General features: G+C 41.1%; 1 protein-coding gene across 3 annotated transcripts in view; it reads left to right on the forward strand.

The window, feature by feature from the left end:
• LOC133409151 (membrane-associated guanylate kinase, WW and PDZ domain-containing protein 1-like) overlaps positions 1-21,972 on the forward strand; it is a 152,463-nt gene that overhangs the window by 56,835 nt on the left and 73,656 nt on the right. For all 3 annotated transcript variants that reach the window (XM_061688766.1, XM_061688767.1, XM_061688768.1), the window contains exon 2: positions 15,896-16,012. In XM_061688766.1, coding sequence (XP_061544750.1) covers positions 15,896-16,012 — 117 coding nt within the window. The remainder of the gene's footprint in view (positions 1-15,895; positions 16,013-21,972) is intronic.

Below are 21,972 nucleotides of genomic sequence, written 5' to 3' on the forward strand. Positions count from 1 at the left end.
AAGATCTTTAAGCAAAAAAAAAAAAAAGTTTTGTAAATTTGACACACGGCAGAGGTGTTTTTAACAAACCAGCCACATTTGAAATTAATAAAAAAATAAATCAATCAAATATATAAAATAAAGCTACAAAATCATGGAAAAATAGTGCCCGCCCTTGAGCTGCAAGACTGTGGGTGTGTCCGCTGAAGGCACTGGAAACGAGCCCTTCGCCTGTCAATTAAATACGTTCGTTCATACGCTATGTGCTAAAGTGTCTGTCGTCAGCTATAGGCGGAATCATGTGTGCCGCTGTGTTCAATAAACGGCTAACTTTGGTTTCAAGGCAGGGTATGCAACCCTCATTTAATTTAATGCACCCTCATTTAATTAGAATCAGAATCATCTTTATTTGCCAAGTATGTCCAAAAAACACACAAGGAATTTGTCTCCGGTAGTTGGAGCCGCTCTAGTATGACAACAGACAGTCAATTGACAGCGAACACTTTTGAGACATAAAGACAGTCACTGAGCAGTAAAGGGTTGCTAGTTATCTGGTAATGCCAATGCAATTTTTTTGGGGACAATTGTGCAAGAAGATGCAGAGTCCTCTAGGACGTAGAGCAGTCTGAATGACTAATATAGCAATAGTCCGGTGCAATGACAATTGTGCCGAGACTTCAAGGAATCTATGCAGTTTAAAGTAACTCGTAGTGCGATAATCTGGGACAATGTTGATTGTGCAAATGTTGCAGATACTCCTCAATCAGTGTGCAAATGGGGCAGATGCTAATCTGGCATGAGTGGCCAGTATTGGTCAACATCAGATATGCAAATAGTGCAGCGTGGCGAGACTACGACAGTGAGTGCACGAGTAATATATAATTGGCCCGACAGAAATGTGACAACAAACTCAAGACAAAAAAATTGGCAGCATGTTGCAATGGAATTGTAGCTTAGCTGTTTAAGAAGTTGATTGCAAGAGGACAGAAGCTGTTGGAATGTCTGCCCGTTCTAGTTTGCATTGATCGGTAGCGGCTACCTGAGGGAAGGAGCTGGAAGAGCCGGTGACCAGGATGTGGAGGGTCCGAGAGGATTTTGCACGCTCTTGTCTTAGTTCTGGCAGCGTCCAAGTCCTCAAGGCTGGGTAGAGGGGTACCGACAATCTTTTCAGCAGTTTTGAATGACCGTTGCAGTCTGAGTTTGTCCTTTTTTGTAGCAGCACCAAACCAGACTGTGATGGAAGAACACAGGACTGATTCGATGACCGCTGTGTAGAAATGCCTCAACGGCTCCTGTGGCAGGCCCTGCTTTCTCAGAAGCCGCAGGAAGTACATCCTCTGCTGGGCCTTTTTGAGGACGGAGTTGATGTTGATCGCCCACTTCAGGTCCTAAAAGGACCTGAAGTGGGCGACTGTAATTCCCAGGAACCTGAAGGTCTCGACGGTTAACACAAGGCAGCTGGACAGCGTGAGGGGCAGCTGTGGCGAAGGATGCCTCCTGAAGTCCACGATCATATGTACAGTCTTGAGCGTGTTCACCTCCAGGTTGTGTCGGCTCCTGTCTCCCCACAAGCCTCTTGAGTACGAGTTGCGCGTGAGCACATGATTGACAGACTATTCGATTACGCCTCCTATCTATACACCCGCTGATTGGTTATTCTTTTCCTGCCGTGCCCAGTTGTAAAATAATACAATTAAATTAAAGGCATTAGATGGGGCCAGAGAGGGATAATTTTTCAACAGATAATTCTAATAATATTCTGCTAATATTTTATAGTTTTAAAAGATATATATATATTTTTTATATATAACTAAGTAACTCGCATTTGTGAAAAATAGCCACACATAAAATTATGGCGTTCAGTACTTAGATAGTGGGGTATAGCTAACTCACGCCAGAAACTCTATGCCCCAGCCTGTATGAGTCATCCGGCTAATTTTTACCCACGCCCTAAAAATCCGAAAAAATGGAGAAACTGAAAAACAGTTTCACGCTATATCTCAACAATTCCGTACTAAATTCATCTGTCTTTGCACATTTTCAGCACTTATTTTGGAATGTATTTAATGTATTTGTAAACAAAACACAGAATGACTTTACAGTCATTTTTTTTTTTTTGTCTCCGGCAACACAGGTTGCACAGAAACATTAAATGTTCTATTTGATCAATTCTACGTTACTAGGACAATGTGGAAAAACTTTTGTCTTGCTCAAAACCTAGTAGTATTGCAAAGGTTGTGAAATTGGTGTAAAACAAATTATTTGTTTATTTATTTGTTTATTTGTATGAATTATAAAAAAAAGAATTTCTAGTCAGATATTGAAATACTGAAGGAAGTCTTTGAACCTCTTCTTAAGAAGCAACAGTTATCTCCTGGGAGTTTTGGGCAGGTCACTCATTTGCTAATTTACGGAATCATCGAGGAAAACCGTGGATATTAATGCCAAGGCAGACTCTAGCGGATGCTTGCTCTGTTGCGTTAAAATTCTACAATTGTGGGCTTTATATTGTGTTTTTCATCGGTACTGGACCGATTAAAGTTTGTTCACATTCACAGTGATGACATCATCTCACCCAAAATCTGTTCAGTCATGTGCCGCCTTTGTCTTTTGTTTTTGTAATGCTTTGTTAATCCTAAAGGTGGCAGCAGACTATGATTGACTGTGTCCTTCGATAACATTGCCACAGTGTCGTTACTCATCTGGCATTGGTTGCCATGGATACAGAGCGCAGCCATTGCTGCAAGATAAGCTACACATTTGAGGGAGTTGTGGTCCTGTGAAACTCAGATATAGTCATGCTTGCATGCCTGTCATATGTTGTGGAACTGCTTATTCAGAATAGCAAATTCAGTTTAGTTGTTACATGTGTCTGGTGTAAAAGATCTACAATGACACAGGCATCTGCCCTTTCTCCAGAATCACCAAAAGTGTGGGCCCTTCTGGTTTTATGGTTCATGCGTTGTGCAGCTGTAATCCATTACCTGAGCTTTAACAGACAGTTTGCTAGTTGAAGACAATCTGCAATTAATTAATTATCGGGCCTCGGCTATTAGCTAAGATGCTGGATTGGAAATTTTTATTTATTTTTTTAAATCTGATTATGCCTTTTCACTTAGGCTTCCGAATGAAATCTCAACTATTAGCTCACATGCTTGACTCATTTAAATTTGTATTGATTTATTGAAACAATTCCTGATGGTGCGTTTTCAATTAGGCTTTCTGTATATAACTGAATCATCGGGAATGTTGAGATGCAACATGGTCATAGTATTTTATAACAGATTACCATGAATGAGACAATACTGACATGCTGATCAATGAGAGTCATTAAAGACAAAGTTATGTATGGGGAAATAGACAATTGCAGCAATATTACAACACTGTGTACAGTACATTTTCTTTTTAAAACAATTTACCCCAGAAAAAAAGGTTTTGTAAAATCTTTACCATTGCCAAGTTTTGAAAAATGTCTATCCAGTCAAATGCGGGGAAAAATCTATTGGTAATAATTACACTTTACGCCGATCTGATCGGTGTGATCGGTATCGGATGATAATTAATTAGCATTTTATTCTGATCGGTTGATTGGCTTTCATTTCATAATTCGCCGTTCCGATCGATGACGTCATCGATCTGCTGCACACTAGTCATTTAACTCTGGGTATGAATCCAAAAGTTTGTTTATTTTTAGCCTTGTCACATGTCTTGTGTCGCAGTACTGTAACTATCTGATGGCCAATAAATTTTTTCGATCTTGTCTGTTAAAAAACACGTAATCGGTGCTTTTTTGCGGTGTCTCAGACAAACAACACGTTAAGTTATTTGCAGTTTGTCCACAACTGAAGTATGTTGTGGGGAACGTCATCTAAATGCTTCAACACAAATTTGGTCGGGCACCTGAAGAATGTACACAAGAAGGAGCATGCTGCGTTCAAGCAACGCAGCGTGGGAGAAGAAACAAAAAGGAAAAGGCATGTCATTAACAGTAGTTATTAAAGTAATTTAATTGCAATAAAGTAATTTAATTACAGTAAGTTAGCACCCATTATTTCTGTCATATTGTAATGTTGATCTGACCTAAATTTATGTCAGTGGCCAATCCTTGAATACCCCCTAGAGCTCATTGATTTTTTAACTTTTGTCTAAAATCCTAGAGAATAATTTTGAGCTGGGATGGGCTACAGCACGCCCGCGACTCCAGTTAAGATAAGCGGTACAGAAAATGGATGGATGGATACAGTATACAGTACACAAGTATATACAATAAATGAACAATTTATTGTATATACTTGAACAATTAAACTTGCTGATCGGTGATCGGCCTCAAAAATCCGGATCGTGTAAAGCCTAGTAATAATAAAATAACAGTGTTTGTGTGGGTGTGGCCCAAGATTTCTACTAAGGGTCACAAGTTCTTTCCACTTGTTCTCTGATAAGGAGAACATATGGTTAAGCCCTAATCTGTATGTTGCAGAATGTTAACTGTACATAGCTGCCACTGGTTGAATCAATTAAGTGGTGATTAGCCCTGATTATCTGATTAACTGAAGCCGAGGACGAAGTCTTCACTTAAGAGACTGATTAGTCTTGACATAGCTTGGCATAATTCATGGTTAAATATAGGGATAAATTAACAAATTAGGGAGGGATTGAAAGGCAGAAATCCAACTGGCATTAAAGTGTGTTTTCTTACCATAATTTACATTGGAGAAATGTTATTAGATCTGTTCAGTTTAATGTGTGTTAGAACAATATTAGCAATAGTTGGGAAGTGGATCTGAATTGATACCCTGGTCACATGATATACTGTCAATGTTACCCACAATAATCACTAAAATAACTTGAACTGACAAAATAAATAAACCTGTACTGAAAATTAACCTATAACAATCAGACGGTTTTATTTTTGTGGTTCAACGGAATTATATATTCAAAAACATAACAAAAAACAATGAGAATGGTGTGGACAAAAATGAAACGGTATGTTTCAGCTTCTTTCACAGATATCCAATAGTGTTCATATCAGAACTTTTCAGAATCGTTTTGTTCTTAGCCATTCTTGCTTTTCATTTGCTGTGTGCTTGCATCTTTATCATGTTGGAAGACCCATGACCTGCAACTGCTGCCAACCTTTCTGACACTGGGCAGCACATTTGGCTTCAGAATGCCTTGATAGTCGTGAGAGTTCTTTGCACCCAGCACAGGTTCAAAACACCCAGTGCTGGTTTTAGGAGAGAAGCCCCATAACATAACTAAGCCTGCCGTTTGTTTCACGGTTGGTGAAGTAATCTTTTCTTTGTACACATGGCACAATAAAATTTTTGGTACCCTTTTGTTAGAGAAAAACCCCACAATCCTTACAAAGATATTGTTCCAGAAGGATTGTAGCTTGTCAATATGCATTTCAGCAAATTCCAGTGTCGTTCGTTTTAAGTTATTTCAGTGATGATCGATTTTATATATTCTTTAACAAAAGGGTACCACCATAATATTCTGAAAAGTTCTGACATATGTACTTACTGAACATCTGTGAAAGAAGCTGAAACAGAAGTCTGGAGAAGGCACGGTTTAAACCTGAGAAGGTTGGAGTGCTTTGCTCATAAGTAGTGGGCCAAAATACCTGTCAAAACCTGCTAAGATTCACTTGGAGCATTACGGAAATTGTGATTCTCCATTGTGATTGAACAGTGATTCCCACAAAAGGATGTGCCATAGAATATTAAGTTAAAGTACCTATAGCGTCCAGATATCTTATATTTCACAAACGTATTTTTTGCTCAAGAAAATGAAACTGGCAGTCATTTCCATTCATATCAATTAGGGATGTCCTGATCCCCATTTTCTGATTTTCAGCAGATCGAGATTGGGTGAAAAAGATCGGTTTCATTCATTTTATGACATTCTAAATGTCACAAAGTGATAACATAATCCAAATGCACAATGATCTTGCTAAATAGAACAGTAATCACTTTAAAAAAAAAATAATAATAATTAAACAATGTAACATTCCGGGGTATTTTTAGTTGTAGTAAGTGTCTGGAAGAAACACACACAGGGAAGGCAGAGACTGTGGTTGTGTGTGTGTGTGTGTCTGTGTGTGTGTGTGTGTGTCTGTTTATGTGTGACACACACACACACGCACACACACACACATACACACACACACACACACACACACACACACACACACACAGTCTCTGCCTTCCCTGTGTGCTTTAAACTATTTAATGACACCCCAGGTGTAGTTTACTGTAAAACTAAGCATGCAACAAAAATAATTACACACATTGCATATTTAAATACAAGACACGATTGTTTTAAAAATTGCTAGCTTAATGCTAACAGTCAATGGGAAACCAAATTAATGGGCTAGCTACATTTAGCATTAGATCACTGATGGGGGGGGGGGGGGGGGGGGGGGGGTTTACCTTAAAATAATGAATATTTGTACACAAACTTCGTCGTAACACATACTCCCCCTAAGAGGCCAAGACATGCACAGCAGGAACAGCAGATACAATCATTTCCCCCCCTGACTGTCTGACATAAAATCAGACGAAAACGTTACTGTTTTAGGTCAATTAGGATTACCAAAATGATTTGCTAAATGCTAAATATTTGTTTTTGTTTCTATTTTTTAATAATATTATTTAGGAACTTGAAATGAAAGACTCTGACTCGGGTGCAAAACATTTGATTGGGACATCCCTAATAATCTGTTTTGAAGCAATAGGTAAATAACTTATTAGACCGGGAACGACCCTTTTTCATCGACAATCTCGACGTCATCGACAAACTGTAGACCAAATTCCCTGCGTAGTTGGTGCAGACAAACGAATGTACTATACTATAAAGTGGCAGTATTGACTCATGTTTTATACATTGATGTTGTTGGGCAGAATTCTCACACCTCCAAAATGACAACTTTTCAGAAAAAAAAAAATTCTAAAATATTTTCAAACCGCTTTGTTCAAGTTGGTATTATACAGTACCTTATATTTTATCGTCTTCCGTTGCACACACACATCAACACAACAGCTCCCCAAAATTATGTTCAGTCGCGAGTTTAATATGCAAAAATTGCTGTATTATATAATGTATGTAATTTATTACGCTGTCATTGATTTATATGGTAGAATATGGTGCTGGTCGCCAGCTGTCCTCGTTCCAAGCTTTGCTCATGCCAAGCCCCAGACCGTACAAAAAGCCTTTAATTTCACAAAAGGGTTTGAACGGCTGTGTTAATTTAGGGGTGTCCTGATCTGATCTTTGAGGTCGAAATCGGTCTGATGTCAGCAAAAAAACGAGTATCGGATTAGATTGGACTGGATCTAAAATCTTTCATTATACCACTCTTATACAAGCAGTCAATTCCATACTCTGCTCCAGCTCTTCTATCCAGCAGCACCCGGAGGCATGCAGATCATACGTGATCACAACAGCTTGCTAAGGTGCCAACATAGTAGCAAGGGGTGAGAGTGAATGTTGCTTGCTTAAAGTCGTTTATTGACACTCCAGTTGAAGTTCACTGTAAAACTAAACTCGCATAACAAAATAATTACACCTATTGAATGTTCAAATACATCACAAACTTTGTTTCTTTCTTCATTTTTGTTCACAAAAATTGCTAGCTCAAATGTAACACAATGAATGAAAAATATCACGGATGAGTGAACAAATTGGCATTGAACTAAACGGCACTAAAATCTCTCAAAATAATATTGGTACACAAAGTCTGTATAAACGCATACAAACAGGCAATATAACAATACTCTCTGGCATATATTCATCAAACTGTGAAAAAAGAGTTAATAATATTCGATCGTCACTTCTACTTTCTTTGTTACTGCAAGTGTGTATCTCATTGCGTGTATTACACTGCCCCTCAGAGGCCAAGATATGCACAACAGGAACAGCAATTGTCAATAAAACTAAACCTCAGTTGCATCAAGAAGTTCAAGTGTATTGCCGAACCTGTGGAGAAAGCAAATGTTCCCACCTTATCTTGATAGTAAAAAAAAAAAATAGTGAATTGAACTTCAATTGTTATTTTGCACTTTAAAAGTATAATTTGTATTTATTTATGGAGATTATTGTTCATGGTTTCTAATTTTTATTTTATCTCTTCAAGTGTAGAATATGCTTATGTTTAAGTTAAGCAGTGGTTATTGTCACGTTGGGGTTTTTAAGGCGTTGAAGGCAATACAAAACGTAGTGGACCCAAATGCAGGGAGGCAAGGCAGGAGTCCCAAAAATTATATTTGATTCCAAAAACGAAGTAAAAAAAGAACCGTGGAAAAATCTAACTAAAGTTCTAAAACTGCTAAAGTAACAAAGAAACACTTGAATAAACCTACAACTGGAAACAAGACCTGACTAGTGAAACTGCTGAGGACGACGACATGACACAGAAAGTGACAATGACATTTGACAATGACAATGACAATGAACCGACAAGGACTGAAAGAAAGCAGGGAACTAAATACACACGAATTGGCGAGACAACGAGGAACACCTGGACAAGACACTCGTGACTGGAGGGAGCTGATTGGTCGACACAAGGTAGAAGGTTGAGAACAGGTGGACACAATAACTAAATGAGAACACAAGACATGAAAAACATGGGACAACCAAACCAAACACAATCCAAACCAAAACATAGACGATGACAGAAAATTTTACGTTTAGTTGGGCACATCTGTTGGCCACCACGCGGCAGTCCCGGATAGATGGCCCAAAGGTCAGAGGGAAAGGACTTGGAAAAGGGAAAATGTGGCAAAAACTGACTAGGATGAGAAAAACTAGGAAAGGAACCAGAAAAATGCAAATCTGTGTCGGAGACAGAAACAGAAAGTAGGTTAACTAAATCGGGGTCATCTTCACAATCGGAAAAATCAGAATCTAAAAAAATGTGGAGGTAAAATGGTAGGGCATGGTGAAAAGCTAGGACAATGGGGGGACACTGGTGAAAAGAACGGAGAAGAACGAACGGTTTACTGGAGGAGGGTAGGTATGGTCGGCAGACTGAGGGCACTGGGAGGCAGACTGGTGGCGTGCAGGGTAACGCCGTGTGCTTCCCGCTGGGTCCTTGTGTGGTCAGTTCATTCTGTCATGTTATGGGTTTTTGAAGGCAAGGCAAAACGTGGAGGACCCAAGTGCAGGGAAGCAGGGAGGCAAGGCAAGAGTGTAGGAGTCTCAAAAAATGTTTTAATTTCCGAAAACAAGGACCATGGAAAAATCTAACTAAACAAAGTCCCAAAACTGATCATCAAAGAAACACTTGAGTAAACCTAAAACTGGAAAGAAGACTAGTGAAACTATTGGCGACTACGACGTGACACTGACAGTGACAATGACATTTGACACTGACAATGACAATGAACCGACAAGGACTGAAAGAAACCAGGGAACTAAATACACACAAATTGACGAGCCAACGAGGAAAACCGGGACAAGACACGAGTGGCTGGATGGAGCTGTTTGGTCGACACAAGGTAGAAGATTGATGATAACAGGTGGACACAATAACTAAATGAGCACACAAGATGAAAAACATGGAACACAGGGAAAACAAAAACAAATGCGACTTCCACTCCGGACTGAATGAGTCTGTGACGTCACACGCATGCGCACAAAACAGGACGTCACAATGCGCATGTGTGCAAACACGAGGTGCTGTGTTTATGGAAGTAAATATGGCCCCTCACGTAGGTTTCATCATGACGTGTTTGTGGCAATTTCAAAGATTTTGTGCAACCGGAGCCAGCATTTTCTTTATACTGTATTTATCTGTTCTAAAGCCAACATTGTCTTATATTCATCAATTATCAAGCAACTTCGCCACTGTCAAGGACACAGGTTTCGAACTTTCAACCTAAAAATGGGCTGGCCAAAATCTCTCTGAAAATCAAATATGTTTGATTTGATGTATAATGCATCATACACCCTTCAGTGGGGGGAGGGCAGTGTCTGGCTGGGGAGGACACTCTGCCATGTGTTCCGGCACTTCGGCCTGCTCTCTGGCCCGCCATGCCTTTCTCCCGTGGATTTTTAATGCACCACATACATTCGCACATCCTTTGAGGAGCTGGTTGGCCTGGGTGGGGGCGACAGTTGCGTGTCATCATTGCCCCGTGACTGTCTCGCCCCAGCAATCACCCCAATTTTATTGCATAACACCCCTCCACACATGTTCACGGTACATGGATAATGGTTGCCAGTGAGTCCTGGTAACCATACTAATAGGGTGGGTATTCACAATTCTCTTGGCTTGACTCCTGGGGCCTGCCCCCACCCCTTTGGTTGTTGGGCTGCGGGGAGATGGGGGTCCCCACCACCACACCCCCTTGGGTCCCTGCCTTCGTCTCCCCTCTCCTGGCGCCCTCGCCCGTCATTGCTAGCGGCAGGCAATTGACATGGGCTCGCTTTTGGCGGGCTGTGACCTTTGTTGGGTGGCCGCTGGTTCCTGCGTTGGGCCCTGTTGGTGGTTGGAGCCCCGATGCTCTCCCGGGGTGGCAGCGTTTGGTCGCGCTAGGTGGGGGTGTAGTGGGTGGTGGGGTGGTTGGGGCTGAATTGTGCGTGGGGGTTGGTGGTCCGGTACCCTTGCCCCTCCCTTTGGGACTGGTGGGGGCACTTCGCTGGGTCCTGGCGAGTGGGTGGTGTCCACCTGGCTGGGTCCCCCATGGGATGGTCTCGCTGGCTTTGCTCCCCCTTCCTTATGTGCCGGCTCAGCAACTCCGGACACCAGTTGACTAACATGCATGTGATATTGTGTTAATTCATGCATACGTTCCATAGACACGCTATTGCTTATGCTGGGACCACTAATAATAACAGAGGTTATATTAAGATATCAACTCACAGGTTCTTGCGGGTGTTTAGACACTATAAAAACATCCCACCACACCACTCATCAGTAGCACTGCTTTGCTCATTTCCCCCTTCCTGTCCTGCTCTTTTCTGTCCTCTCTCATCTTGTCCTATTGGTTAGTTGTTGCATGTCCTCACCGGCTGTTCCCACCCATCCACAAATAAGAACACAATTTGACTTTTGTAATGTTACTTGTGGTCAAATATCTAGACTGTCAAACTATTGTTCTGCTGTGGTTCACACCCATATTGCCCTTCTCTGTTCTGTCCCTCTGTCTGTCCCCTAAAACCCTTTTCTCTCTGGGTGCATTTTCAGTAAACATCAGAATAATTAAAAAAATTTAAAATGAGCAGAGGGAGTATTTCAAACTCCCCTGTTGCACAGCAGCATTCTGCATGCCCATGGAGCTGAACAGGACAGGTTTAAAAATCAAAAACAAAAACAAAAGACAAAATCAATTGTGTCATCAGAAAACAAGCCTAAAACTATTATTGAGTCTTTTATTGGGGGCTTTTTTTTCTGCAGACTGTGAATGTTCGCAGTATTAGATGGATCCTGGAAGGGTACCATCATTTTTGTCCAGGCCATTTTCATTTGTTACTTTTGAAGATAATTCTGTTTGATCACAAAACTAAAACTGCCTGAATTTCATTGGTTAATATTCGGTAAATCTTTATTACAACTTTTGTCAGTTTCGAGTTAATGAGTGATCATGTTTTTTTTTGTTCCCGTTAACAGAGGGATTTCCAAAATTTTTCCATGTGTATATGATGGTGTGCCTCATAAATTAAGCGCACCCTTTTGTCTATTTAAAGCTCATTTGATCTCGTGACAGAATCTGTGGAAATATTCATGGTGTTAAAAGGTTTTTAACTATTTTTCTTGAATCAACGTTCTCATCTCTATAGAATATAAAATTGCATTTCATATTTCACCAACAGCCTCAGGGGCTTTCATACAAAAAAAATATCAAGATGTAGCTGCAGAAATTGCTGCTAAAACAAATTAAAGATTGTGTTCATACTATAATTACTTACTTGTTTGGTGCAATGCAAAAGTGATTTTTACTGCCTTTTCCAAATCCGAAGAAATCATTCAAACCCTTGGTTTCCACCCATCCCCACGATCGACAGATAGTTTCATTTAAGTTTATCTATTTTCCTCCTTCCCCCCCATTGGTGTGAATACGGATCTCAACTTCCAGTGAATGGTTTGGCTGGTATCACCATTTCCTTAAGTGTGATCAGTTACAATGAAGGTCTGCCTTGTACCATGTCTGGCCTTGGCTTGATGAGTGTGAGGTCATACGAGAAGTGGTCTTGGTAGTTTTGGCAGTTAGTTTTGGGTCTTGGCATTTCAAATTTGATCTTTGTCAAAAAATGCGCTCATGTTTTCCCTGACTGGCTGTTCTGTTCTCTGTGGCGAACTCTGTCCCACTTTCACTTAACCTCTCATAGATTATAAACCCCCTCCCCAAATTTTATGGAAAATATATAACAGGTGTGCAGCGTTTGAAAGACATCTTATATAATTATCATTGAACAAAAGGAAATGGGTGGATGGGTTTTTAGGCCCGCCAAATGTTCTCCCAGCCAGGTCCCACTGCTTGGCTACTTCAATCTAGTTAAAATAAACCTGGGCATTATTTAAAATTGCACCTGGAATTGGTTAGCATTAAACAGGCAGTTACATATTGCGGCTAAAATGAATATAGATGGGAATAAATGAGTCAATTTACAATTAGATTACAAAATGTTGGCTTTATGTTTGACAATATGAGAGCAAATAAAAGTTACCTATGTTGCATATATTTTGTGCACTTTCCCTTTATCTAGTAACAGGTTAGCAGGTTCCTTACTGTACCAAATCATACCAAGGTACATACTGTTGGTGTTGTTGTAGTACAGTAATTGTTGGAGTAGTAGTTGTAGTTAATGGGCTTACAGCCTTAACATACTTGCCAGTTATTTGAATCATCTGACTAGTTGTCTTAAAGGCTTAGGAGGACATGAGCCATGAACTTTTTGACCCTCTTGAATGTACAATACAGATTGTTGTTGGATTGTTGTATTTAGGACAACAGAAAATGAAGATTGATGCTACAGAACTGAGTGCAGCATTAATCTTTCTGGTTAATCTAAATTTGAAGCCAACCAACTGAAATTAAATCCAAATTATGTTGTGTTAGTAACATCACACCACAGTGACATCACATCAAATGATGTGAATGATTCCACTGTTTGAAGAAGCACAAAGAAAAGACAGTTAAGTTGTGACCCCTCACCCCCAGTCTTAAAATTGGTTGCAGATATCCCTAACAGAATAGGCAATGACTAGTGAGTGGTAGTTTGTTTGTTTCTTTCTAACACCCACATTTGTAAGCTTAGTTAATTTTAACAAGAACTCCTAATTGTATAAAAAAGGAAAGTTGGCTGACAATTCACATAATTTCCAGTCAAATCGACTGCAATCTATTGGAGGTCTTCCGGCGTAAGGTGGTTTACAGCCTTGACTGGTCGCCATTGAATCACAATGCCCATATAGACAAATGACCATTAACACTCACACCTAATAAATATTTTCAGTTACCCTAAGTGGAAGCCTCAGAACTGTGAGGCAGACATGCTAGCCACTATTGCAATGTGCTACCCTGCATGACGATCAATTTGTTCATTTTACAAAGATTGTAATCTTTTTCCCACAGAAAATAATTGAAATTGCGTCCCTAAGTCACAGTCTGCATCATAAATCATATCATATCATAAAAGTATAAAAAGTTACACAATGTAATAAGTCTTTGTAGCGGACACGCCATGAAAAGGTGACACCCAGCACCCCTGTCTCCGGTGGCCGCCGCTCTTCCCGCAGAGATAGACAACGACGGAGTGGCGAGACTCAACTTCACATACAGAGGCTAAGTGAATCACAAGCCGGGTTCATCAAAAGCAAGCCACAGACATTTGATTTTGCACGCCGACGCCAAGTGAATTACCAGCACCCGGAGCATCAAAGCGGAGAACAAAGATACCTAGTTCGCACTAGAACGCTAAATTAATTAACTTCCACCACCAGCCAGCCCGGAGGATTTCACCAACAAAGGCGTCTCCACCCCGCTGTGTACCGCGCCACGTGGCGAGTCAAGCCGGACAATGGAGGGTGTGCTCGCAACACCCACAGGCGACGGAACACCGCTGCAGATGCAGGTTCATGAACCACAATCGTTACCGGACTTGACTGGGAGTTAATATTTGAAGAACTTTACATGAACGCCACTAGTGACTGTATTTCTGCGAACTTGAATGTCTGATGTCGAATCTGTTGTCAAGTGAACCAGATGAAATGTTTCACTCCACACAAATGCCACATTGAAAATAGTGTTCTCAACAATCACATAACATTTGAAACATTCGTTACAGGGATTTAAGAGAATGGGTGTTGGACAATGCAAAGCGGGAAAATGGTCTCGTTATCTTAAATCCAAGAATTAATATTTTATTCCACTGGTTTTAAACCACTAAATAATCCCAAAATGGAAAATTAACACTCAGAGGCGGTCCAGTGTTCCTTTTGGTCCCGACATAAGTGAATGAGCAAAAGAGTCTGATGTCTGATCCTTTAGATACCTGCCTTTAAATCTCACAACATACAGTAAGTGTAAGTCTTGCAAGATGATTTTTGTGCAGCTTATGGGTATTTGAAATTTTATATTGCTTTTTATGAGTTTTGGAGAATCTACTTATAAAATATGATTGGGTTGTCTGTCCGTATTGCTTGTACCATTTCAGTAGAAGTAGTTCAAAAGAATAAGGCACAATGTGCTCATAAGACCATGACCAATGTTCTTTTGCGCTATGTGCCTTTCTAAGTACAGAGAGCTTGCATTTTGTCATGTTACAGATTCCTCACATTCAGTTTGGGCCACATACCCATATTTTATTGGTGGTTTAATAGCCATCGCTCTCCAGTAACTGGTGTCTACAAGAGCATGCTGCAGTGTGTGTTACACGCTCTCAGTTGGCCTGAGCGCATGCCTGTGACCTGTGGTGAGGATTACAACACTGCGATTTGTCTGGATGGGACAGCGCCAGGAGCAGGGATTCCTCTCAGGAGTCGCTTATGCTGTGGGGTGGAGATCAACCTTTCCTCCAAAGAGCTGAATTTGAAACTGAAAGAATGAATTAAATTGATTATGGCTTCCTTTTATTGTCTTATAAAACATACAAATTCAAATGTACATATAATTTACATAACATATGAGGCTAGGATCAGTAAAATATCAAGCCTGTAAGATATACATGCAAATTCAACTGTATTAGATTCTATAAACCTACAGCTACTCTTCTAACCAGTGCCTAACACTCCACTGAACTATGCTTACAATATCAATCATGTTATTAAACACACAAGCACATACACAGTTTCCATGGAAACAGAATCCAGGCCCTTTATAACTAGCTGTTTGCCCAGGACAACCAAAGATGGCCTCAGCAGCAATGCAAAGATGACAAACATATTTGTATGAAAAAGGCTATGATGTGGGTATTTATTTGAAGCCACTGACTTCATAATTTGGTACATCATATAAATGTGTGTCATTTCCATGTCAATTCTATTATGGAAGTCGTTTTTAGTTGTTGTTTTGTCTTTCTCACGTTTAGCATGGACTTGGAAATGTGGACATTCAATGTAATGGGCAGACAAAAAAACAGAAACAAACAAACACACTCTACATGCACATTCTCACTATTCAGTAGGCTGTGTTTTTGGGGTCCGGATGGTCCATCACTAGGATGACTGAGTCACAGTACTAGCTGTAATGCTATCAGTAAGAGTTCTGGCTACATGGAAAGCTGCAGAGGATGTTTCTTAAACCAGCTCCCTCCCTTAAGTGGCAATGGCAAGTGTACAATGCACGTTTACCACTCTAATATAAACTTATTTAGCAGCCAAGATCAAACCCTAACTTTAACAGTGATCTATTATTTGGGGGATTTGTTTTGATATCATTACCACATGTTTTCCTGTTTGTGTCCACAATGACAGGAAGTAAGCTGAACAAGGACCTGAAACACTATCTTAGCCAGCGCTTCCAGAAATCTTCGCCTGATCATGAACTGCAGCAGATTATCCGAGACAACCTCTACCGCCACGCCGTGCCTTGTGAGTCTGTGATCACCTCACACCTTGCTCTTGTACTTTCATCTTATTCTTCACACTGACTACACACTCTTACATTCACAGAGGAGAGGAACTTCAAGATTTATGAAGTGACTTGTCCTAGCTGTGATTCAAAAGGGAAAGTATTACATTGAGAATAGAAGACTGGTGATACATAAATACAATTAATAACATGCAAACTTGACCACAACTATTTACAAAGCTATTTTTTATTGATGTATGCCTTTAAAGTTGAAAAACAGCATATATTTTTCATTCTTCTTATTATTAAACCTTTGTTTTGTCCTAAATGTTTCTCATCTGCTGGCTTTCTGATGTTTATTCACAGCCCACCACGTAAATGACTAAATGTTTTTTTGCTGGCTTGGTTAGGAGACTTTATCTGCATTACCTCCTCTGCCATATGTCAGGCAGACACTGCTGGTGGCGGGTGGGGGTCTTGCTGCAATGGCCATTTTAATGACTGACTGTTCTATGGCCCTCTCATAAAAACCCTGGTGTTAGCTTAAACCAAAGTGTAAAGATGTTTCCTGGGCCATGTTGCTTTGGTGGCATGCAATTGTCTTGCCAGAAAACATTTGCATTTTCCCATCTTTTGCACTATTAGTACTGAGACTACATGTCCTAGTGTAATAACTTATTGCTTATAGGCTTTACACAAGGTCAGAAATCGAAATAAGAAGGAAAGCATCTGTTAATTTATGCTGTGTTAGCTCTTAAATGTGATGGCACTGCTGTTAATAGTTGTGAGAGGTCAATGTGGACATATGTCAGATGGGCATCTGTTGGTGATTAGTACACATTGCGCAGGTGGAGAAACCCCATTAAGATGTTTATCTGTGGAGGTTTGCCGTCTCAAAAAAGCTGCAAAATAAAAAAAACAAAAATGTGATCTGTGCTGGCGCTATTCACAGTCACAAACGTACTACACAAGAACAGAAAATGTTTCGATTGGTGAATTATGTGTTCCCTCTACTTTTTAGCAGTATACTTTGCTGAACAAAATGTGTGTTTGAACAGTTAGGGGATTTGCGCCTTATTGTGGAAGCACAACAATACGCACCAACATCAGTTATTTACTCTTTACTTTTTCCAAAATTGTCTTAAAGTTCAAGTTTTTACTTTTAAGCCTCACATTAGAGGATGCTAGGCGCTGTAATTAACATGGCTGTACCCGAATATGTATTGTCAATAGCTCAATACAGCATTTTGGTATCATGTCAACAATATTATTGGTAGTATCATGCTTGGTATGATATAGCACAGCCCTAGTACATTGACTTGTACATTATCTAGGAATGTCAGTCTGGATTCACCCCATGACTGTACTGCTCTCGGTGTACCACTTCGTCCCACATTACGTATCTGCAATATAAAAAAATGACTACAAACAGATTTAATTGTATCATCGTGTGCGTTTTGTCACAATTCTCACAGCAAGCTAGGATATATGGTGGATACATAGGATACATTTTTCCCGATCAATCACAACAAGCTCCAGTGTGTGCCAGTTTACGGGCTTGGTCCAGTACGACACATTGCATTCTATAAGTTCTGACACGGTGTGCGCGATCGCGAAGAGGGGGAATAAAGGTGAGCCGGGCAGGGGAGCTTCATTCGAGTCTGCTGTGGTCACAAAAATGCTCCAAAGCTGCCTGGCGTCCATGTTTCATCTGATGAAAGACTTGATCAGAATGTGAAAAATGTGTCAGACCTTGATCAGAACGGGAGAAATGTCAGGGACCCCATCAGAACGTGACAGGCTGGAAGGAAACATACTGGCGTCTGTGATAGACTATGGGCCGAACTGTAGTGTGCCTTTGAGCCTATGGGACTCAGCAGCCCGTTCTCCCCCACGACCTGCCATGGATACGAGGATGGAACTTGAGAAAACTGACAATACTTGAATACAGAGGAGGAAAATATGGCCAAAATCCCTTGGCATACATTATTAGTGCTACCTATTGGGCTGTTTAACTTCTGCTTAAAACAGAAGTCAGTTTAACAACTAAGGGCAATAGCATAAAGCATATTTATAGGTGGGATAGGCTCCAGCAGCCCACGACCCTAGTGAGGATAAGCGGTAAGAAAATGGATAGATGTATAAATTTACTCAGATAAAAAAAAAAACGCACACACATTTAAAGGAAAGAATAACTTTCATGCGATGAAGTTAAAAAGTAGTCCAACTAGATAACTGACAGCTACTGGAATTTACTCAGCCCAATTGTTTCCATAACATAAAAGCCACTGTTCTGTCACCCTCCCCCATTATCCAAGGCAACCATCCCTTGTGGTCAATCCAAATGCACATTCAGCATATCCATTATCTTTGTCGGCTCTCCACACCCTCTGTGATGCTCCCATTGTTGACACTGACCCCAAACTCATGACACCAGTTCTTCTTGTCCTCCCTCTCCCTTGGGGTGTTTTTTTTTTCTTTAAACTAGTTTTTGCTTGCCAGTTGTCAAGTTATAGTTGAACCAGAAAAAAGGAGTTAGGATCTCTGGTTGAAGAGATGCTGGTGCCTTGATCTTCTTAAATGAGGGATGTTTGCGGACACTGGGCTGCTTGCACTAAGCGAGGTATCGTGGCGCTAGCAGCACAGACGATGGGGTGGCCCGTATATAGGCTAAGAGGACAGCTAGGAGGGAGGTGGAGGCTGAAGCCGCAAGGATGGAGATGGGGGTTGGGTGGACTTCGGGTGAGCGAAGGGGGGCAGTAAAGGGGAGATGAAGGCGGAGAGACAGATGGAGAGCTGCAACAACACTCTCACACACCCCAATAGCATGATGGCTTTAGTGAGCTAGTGAAGCCAAGATAAACACCTTAACTTAGCTGTGTGAGCATCAGCAAGCTGGTGGTGTACCATTTTTGTGCCTGCCGAGAGTCACACCCACTGATTCAATCCCATTGTGTCACCTGAACAAAAGAGATCTTCCACTTTTTCAATGACTGTGGTGTTCGGATAGAATTAAGGATCAAAACAGAAGAGAAAACAGGCTTAATATACACTCTATTGCCAAAAGTATTCACTCACCTACCTTGACTCAGATATGAATTTAACTGACATCCCATTCTTAATCCATAGGGTTTGATATGACATCGGTGCACTGTTTGCAGTTATAACAGCTTAAACTTTTCTGGGAAGGTTTTCTATAAGGTTTAGGAGTGTGTTTATGGGAATTTATATCAATCTTTCCTGAAGCGCACTTGTGAGGTTACACACTGATGTTGGACGAGAAGGCCTGGCTCTCAGTCGCCGCTCTAATTCATCCAAAAGCATACTAAGGTCAGGATTGTGCAGGCCAGTCAAGTTCATCCATGTATTTATGAACCTTGATTTGTGCACTGATGCACAGTCATGTTGGAACAGGAAGGGGCCATCTCCAAACTGTTCCCACAAAGTTGGAGATGTCCCAAATATTAGGCCCTGAGCTCCAGTGAAAGAAACATTTACCATACCAAGAGATTTTGGACAGTCAAACAGTTTGAGGATTACCACTTCCTGTTCCAACATGTCTGTGCACCAGTGCACATAGCAAGGTCCATAAAGACATGCATGAGAGAATTTGGTATGGATAAACTTGACTGGCCTGCACAGAGTCCTGCCCTCTACCCGATAGAACACATTTGGGTTGACTAGACTACTCCGCTGGAAAAGTTTACAGCACTAGCGCTTCTAAAATATTGGAGCTTAAATTACATTTGGTGCCTACACCTATCCATTGTGGATCAACCATTGGCCATGGAACACTACCCATCGCCATATGATTCCATTTGAATGGGATATCTGCACATGCTGGTTCTGACAATAAGAGCCGTATGCTAGTCGGGGGAGTTCCTTTGAAGCTAACACCTTCAGTCAAATTGCATAAAATTCACCAAAACAGAATGAATGATCAGCACCCCTATAGCCATAGTCCCCAACAGCACCACCCACCCACACCCATGCAATCACTCGCGCGTGTGTGTGTGTGTGTGTGTGTGTGTGTGTGAGAGAGAGAGAGAGAGAGAGAGAGAGAGAGAGCCACTCAATCTGTACTGCTGTGTAAGTGTACAACAGACATTTTGAGCAAGTCATGCCTTGCACAGTTACACCAATAAAAACAATAGCTCTAAATGTGCTATCTTATTTGTGGTGCTCAAGGTCAGTCTGTGTGTCGATGTGAAAAGGGTTCCTTTTCTACAGAGCTTCCCTGGCTTTTGAAATTGAATTAACTGAGCATCATCACTTGACACAATGTACATTATGAACTGGTACTGTTGCATAAGAAATTGTGACTCCCTTACAAAAAGTCATATGAACTACAGCACTGAGGTAAAATCCATCCATCCATTTTCTGAGCCGCTTCTCCTCACTAGGGTCGCGGGCGTGCTGGAGCCTATCCCAGCTATCATCGGGCAGGAGGCAGGGTACACCCTGAACTGGTTGCCAGCCAATCGCAGGGCACATACAAGCAAACAACCATTCGCACTCACATCCACACCTACGGGCAATTTAGATTCCCCAATTTATGCATGTTTTTGGAATGTGGGAGGAAACCGGAGTGCCCGGAGAAAACCCACGCAGGCACGGGGAGAACATGCAAACTCCACACAGGCGGGTTGGGGATTGAACCCGGGTCCTCAGAACTGTGAGGCTGACGCTCTAACCAGTCGTCCACTGTGCCGCCACTGAGGTAAAATACACAGAAAAATTATAGAGTTCTATACTGGTTATGTCACAGTATCTTATAGCAAATGGACTAGCTGCATCTAAAGTGGTATCATCTTCCAAGCATTGCCAAGGTGTTGTTGCTGTTCTGGCCTCTTTATACTCCCGCGGTTGCGCGGCCGACAACACCCGCATTGCATCACATGACCGACGAATTGCCCCGTGCAGCACCTCTGTGTCGCCCGCCCCGCAGCCGACAAAAATTGTTTCTGCGCGTCAAACGCCGCGAAGATCATCTCTCGTGAATGTGATAGGAGCTGAACTTAGGGCTCAAAGGTTCATTATAATTAAAAGGTCACTTTGTATTTTGCAATCTGAGTAAAAATATGGCATTAGGTAGCTATGTAATCTTTTGGGTTATGTGGAACTCTGTAATTTTCTATGTATACAATCTCTCAGTGAAATAGTAATTAAGGAATTAAACGATATATTTGTTCTTAGGTACTTATTCTATAATATTGGCTACCTTCTTTAGCAACAATCTGTAGGGCATAATGGAAGAAACAACTCTCAGCATGATGCAGTACAATTATACACTATTGTACTGCTAACTAAAACAATAAATATTGTTAATGTATTATAAATACCACCTCTTAGACAATGACATTCGTTTGATACAATGCTTGGATCTTACAGTATGAGATTGTGTAAATTTACTTAATCTGTCCGGTGAGTTTGTTACCTTCTGGTGATATATCACTTATATACCATTTATCTAGCAGATTTATTTCCGTTTACAATATACAGTACTTGTACAGTGCCACTCTGTATTACAACCTGCAGCTTATCATGGCTCAGTCTTCAGGAGCTGACCAGCTGGTTAGGGATGTTTGTTGTCCGTTGTTGGGAGGCATGTGTTCGTGTGTAATCTCAGGAGAAGCGATTCCGTAGAAGAGAAAGAGGGGTGAGAGCCAAACAGAAGAAATAATGGGGGTGAACAACCAAGAGAAGGGGAGGGTGAGACGGAAAGAGAGAGAACAAGAGGGGAGGTGGGCGGGTGCATGTGGGTGCCTGTGAGACTGGAGACAGCGGGGTTCAGTTAGCGAGACAGAGACGGACAGCAGCCTAGCATTGGTGTTTGTGTGTGTTTTGGAAATAGAAGGAGTGCATTCTGAGCCAATGTGTGCACACTGCTTAGTTTAGCTCACTTTAGCTTAGCATCACAAAGCTGGACAGAGGACAGACGCTGGAGAAGAGGACAGGGGAGGGTGACGTGTCGAAGGGG

This window comes from Phycodurus eques, chromosome 10 (assembly GCF_024500275.1).
Source record: "Phycodurus eques isolate BA_2022a chromosome 10, UOR_Pequ_1.1, whole genome shotgun sequence".
NCBI classification, from domain to species: Eukaryota; Metazoa; Chordata; class Actinopteri; order Syngnathiformes; family Syngnathidae; genus Phycodurus; species Phycodurus eques.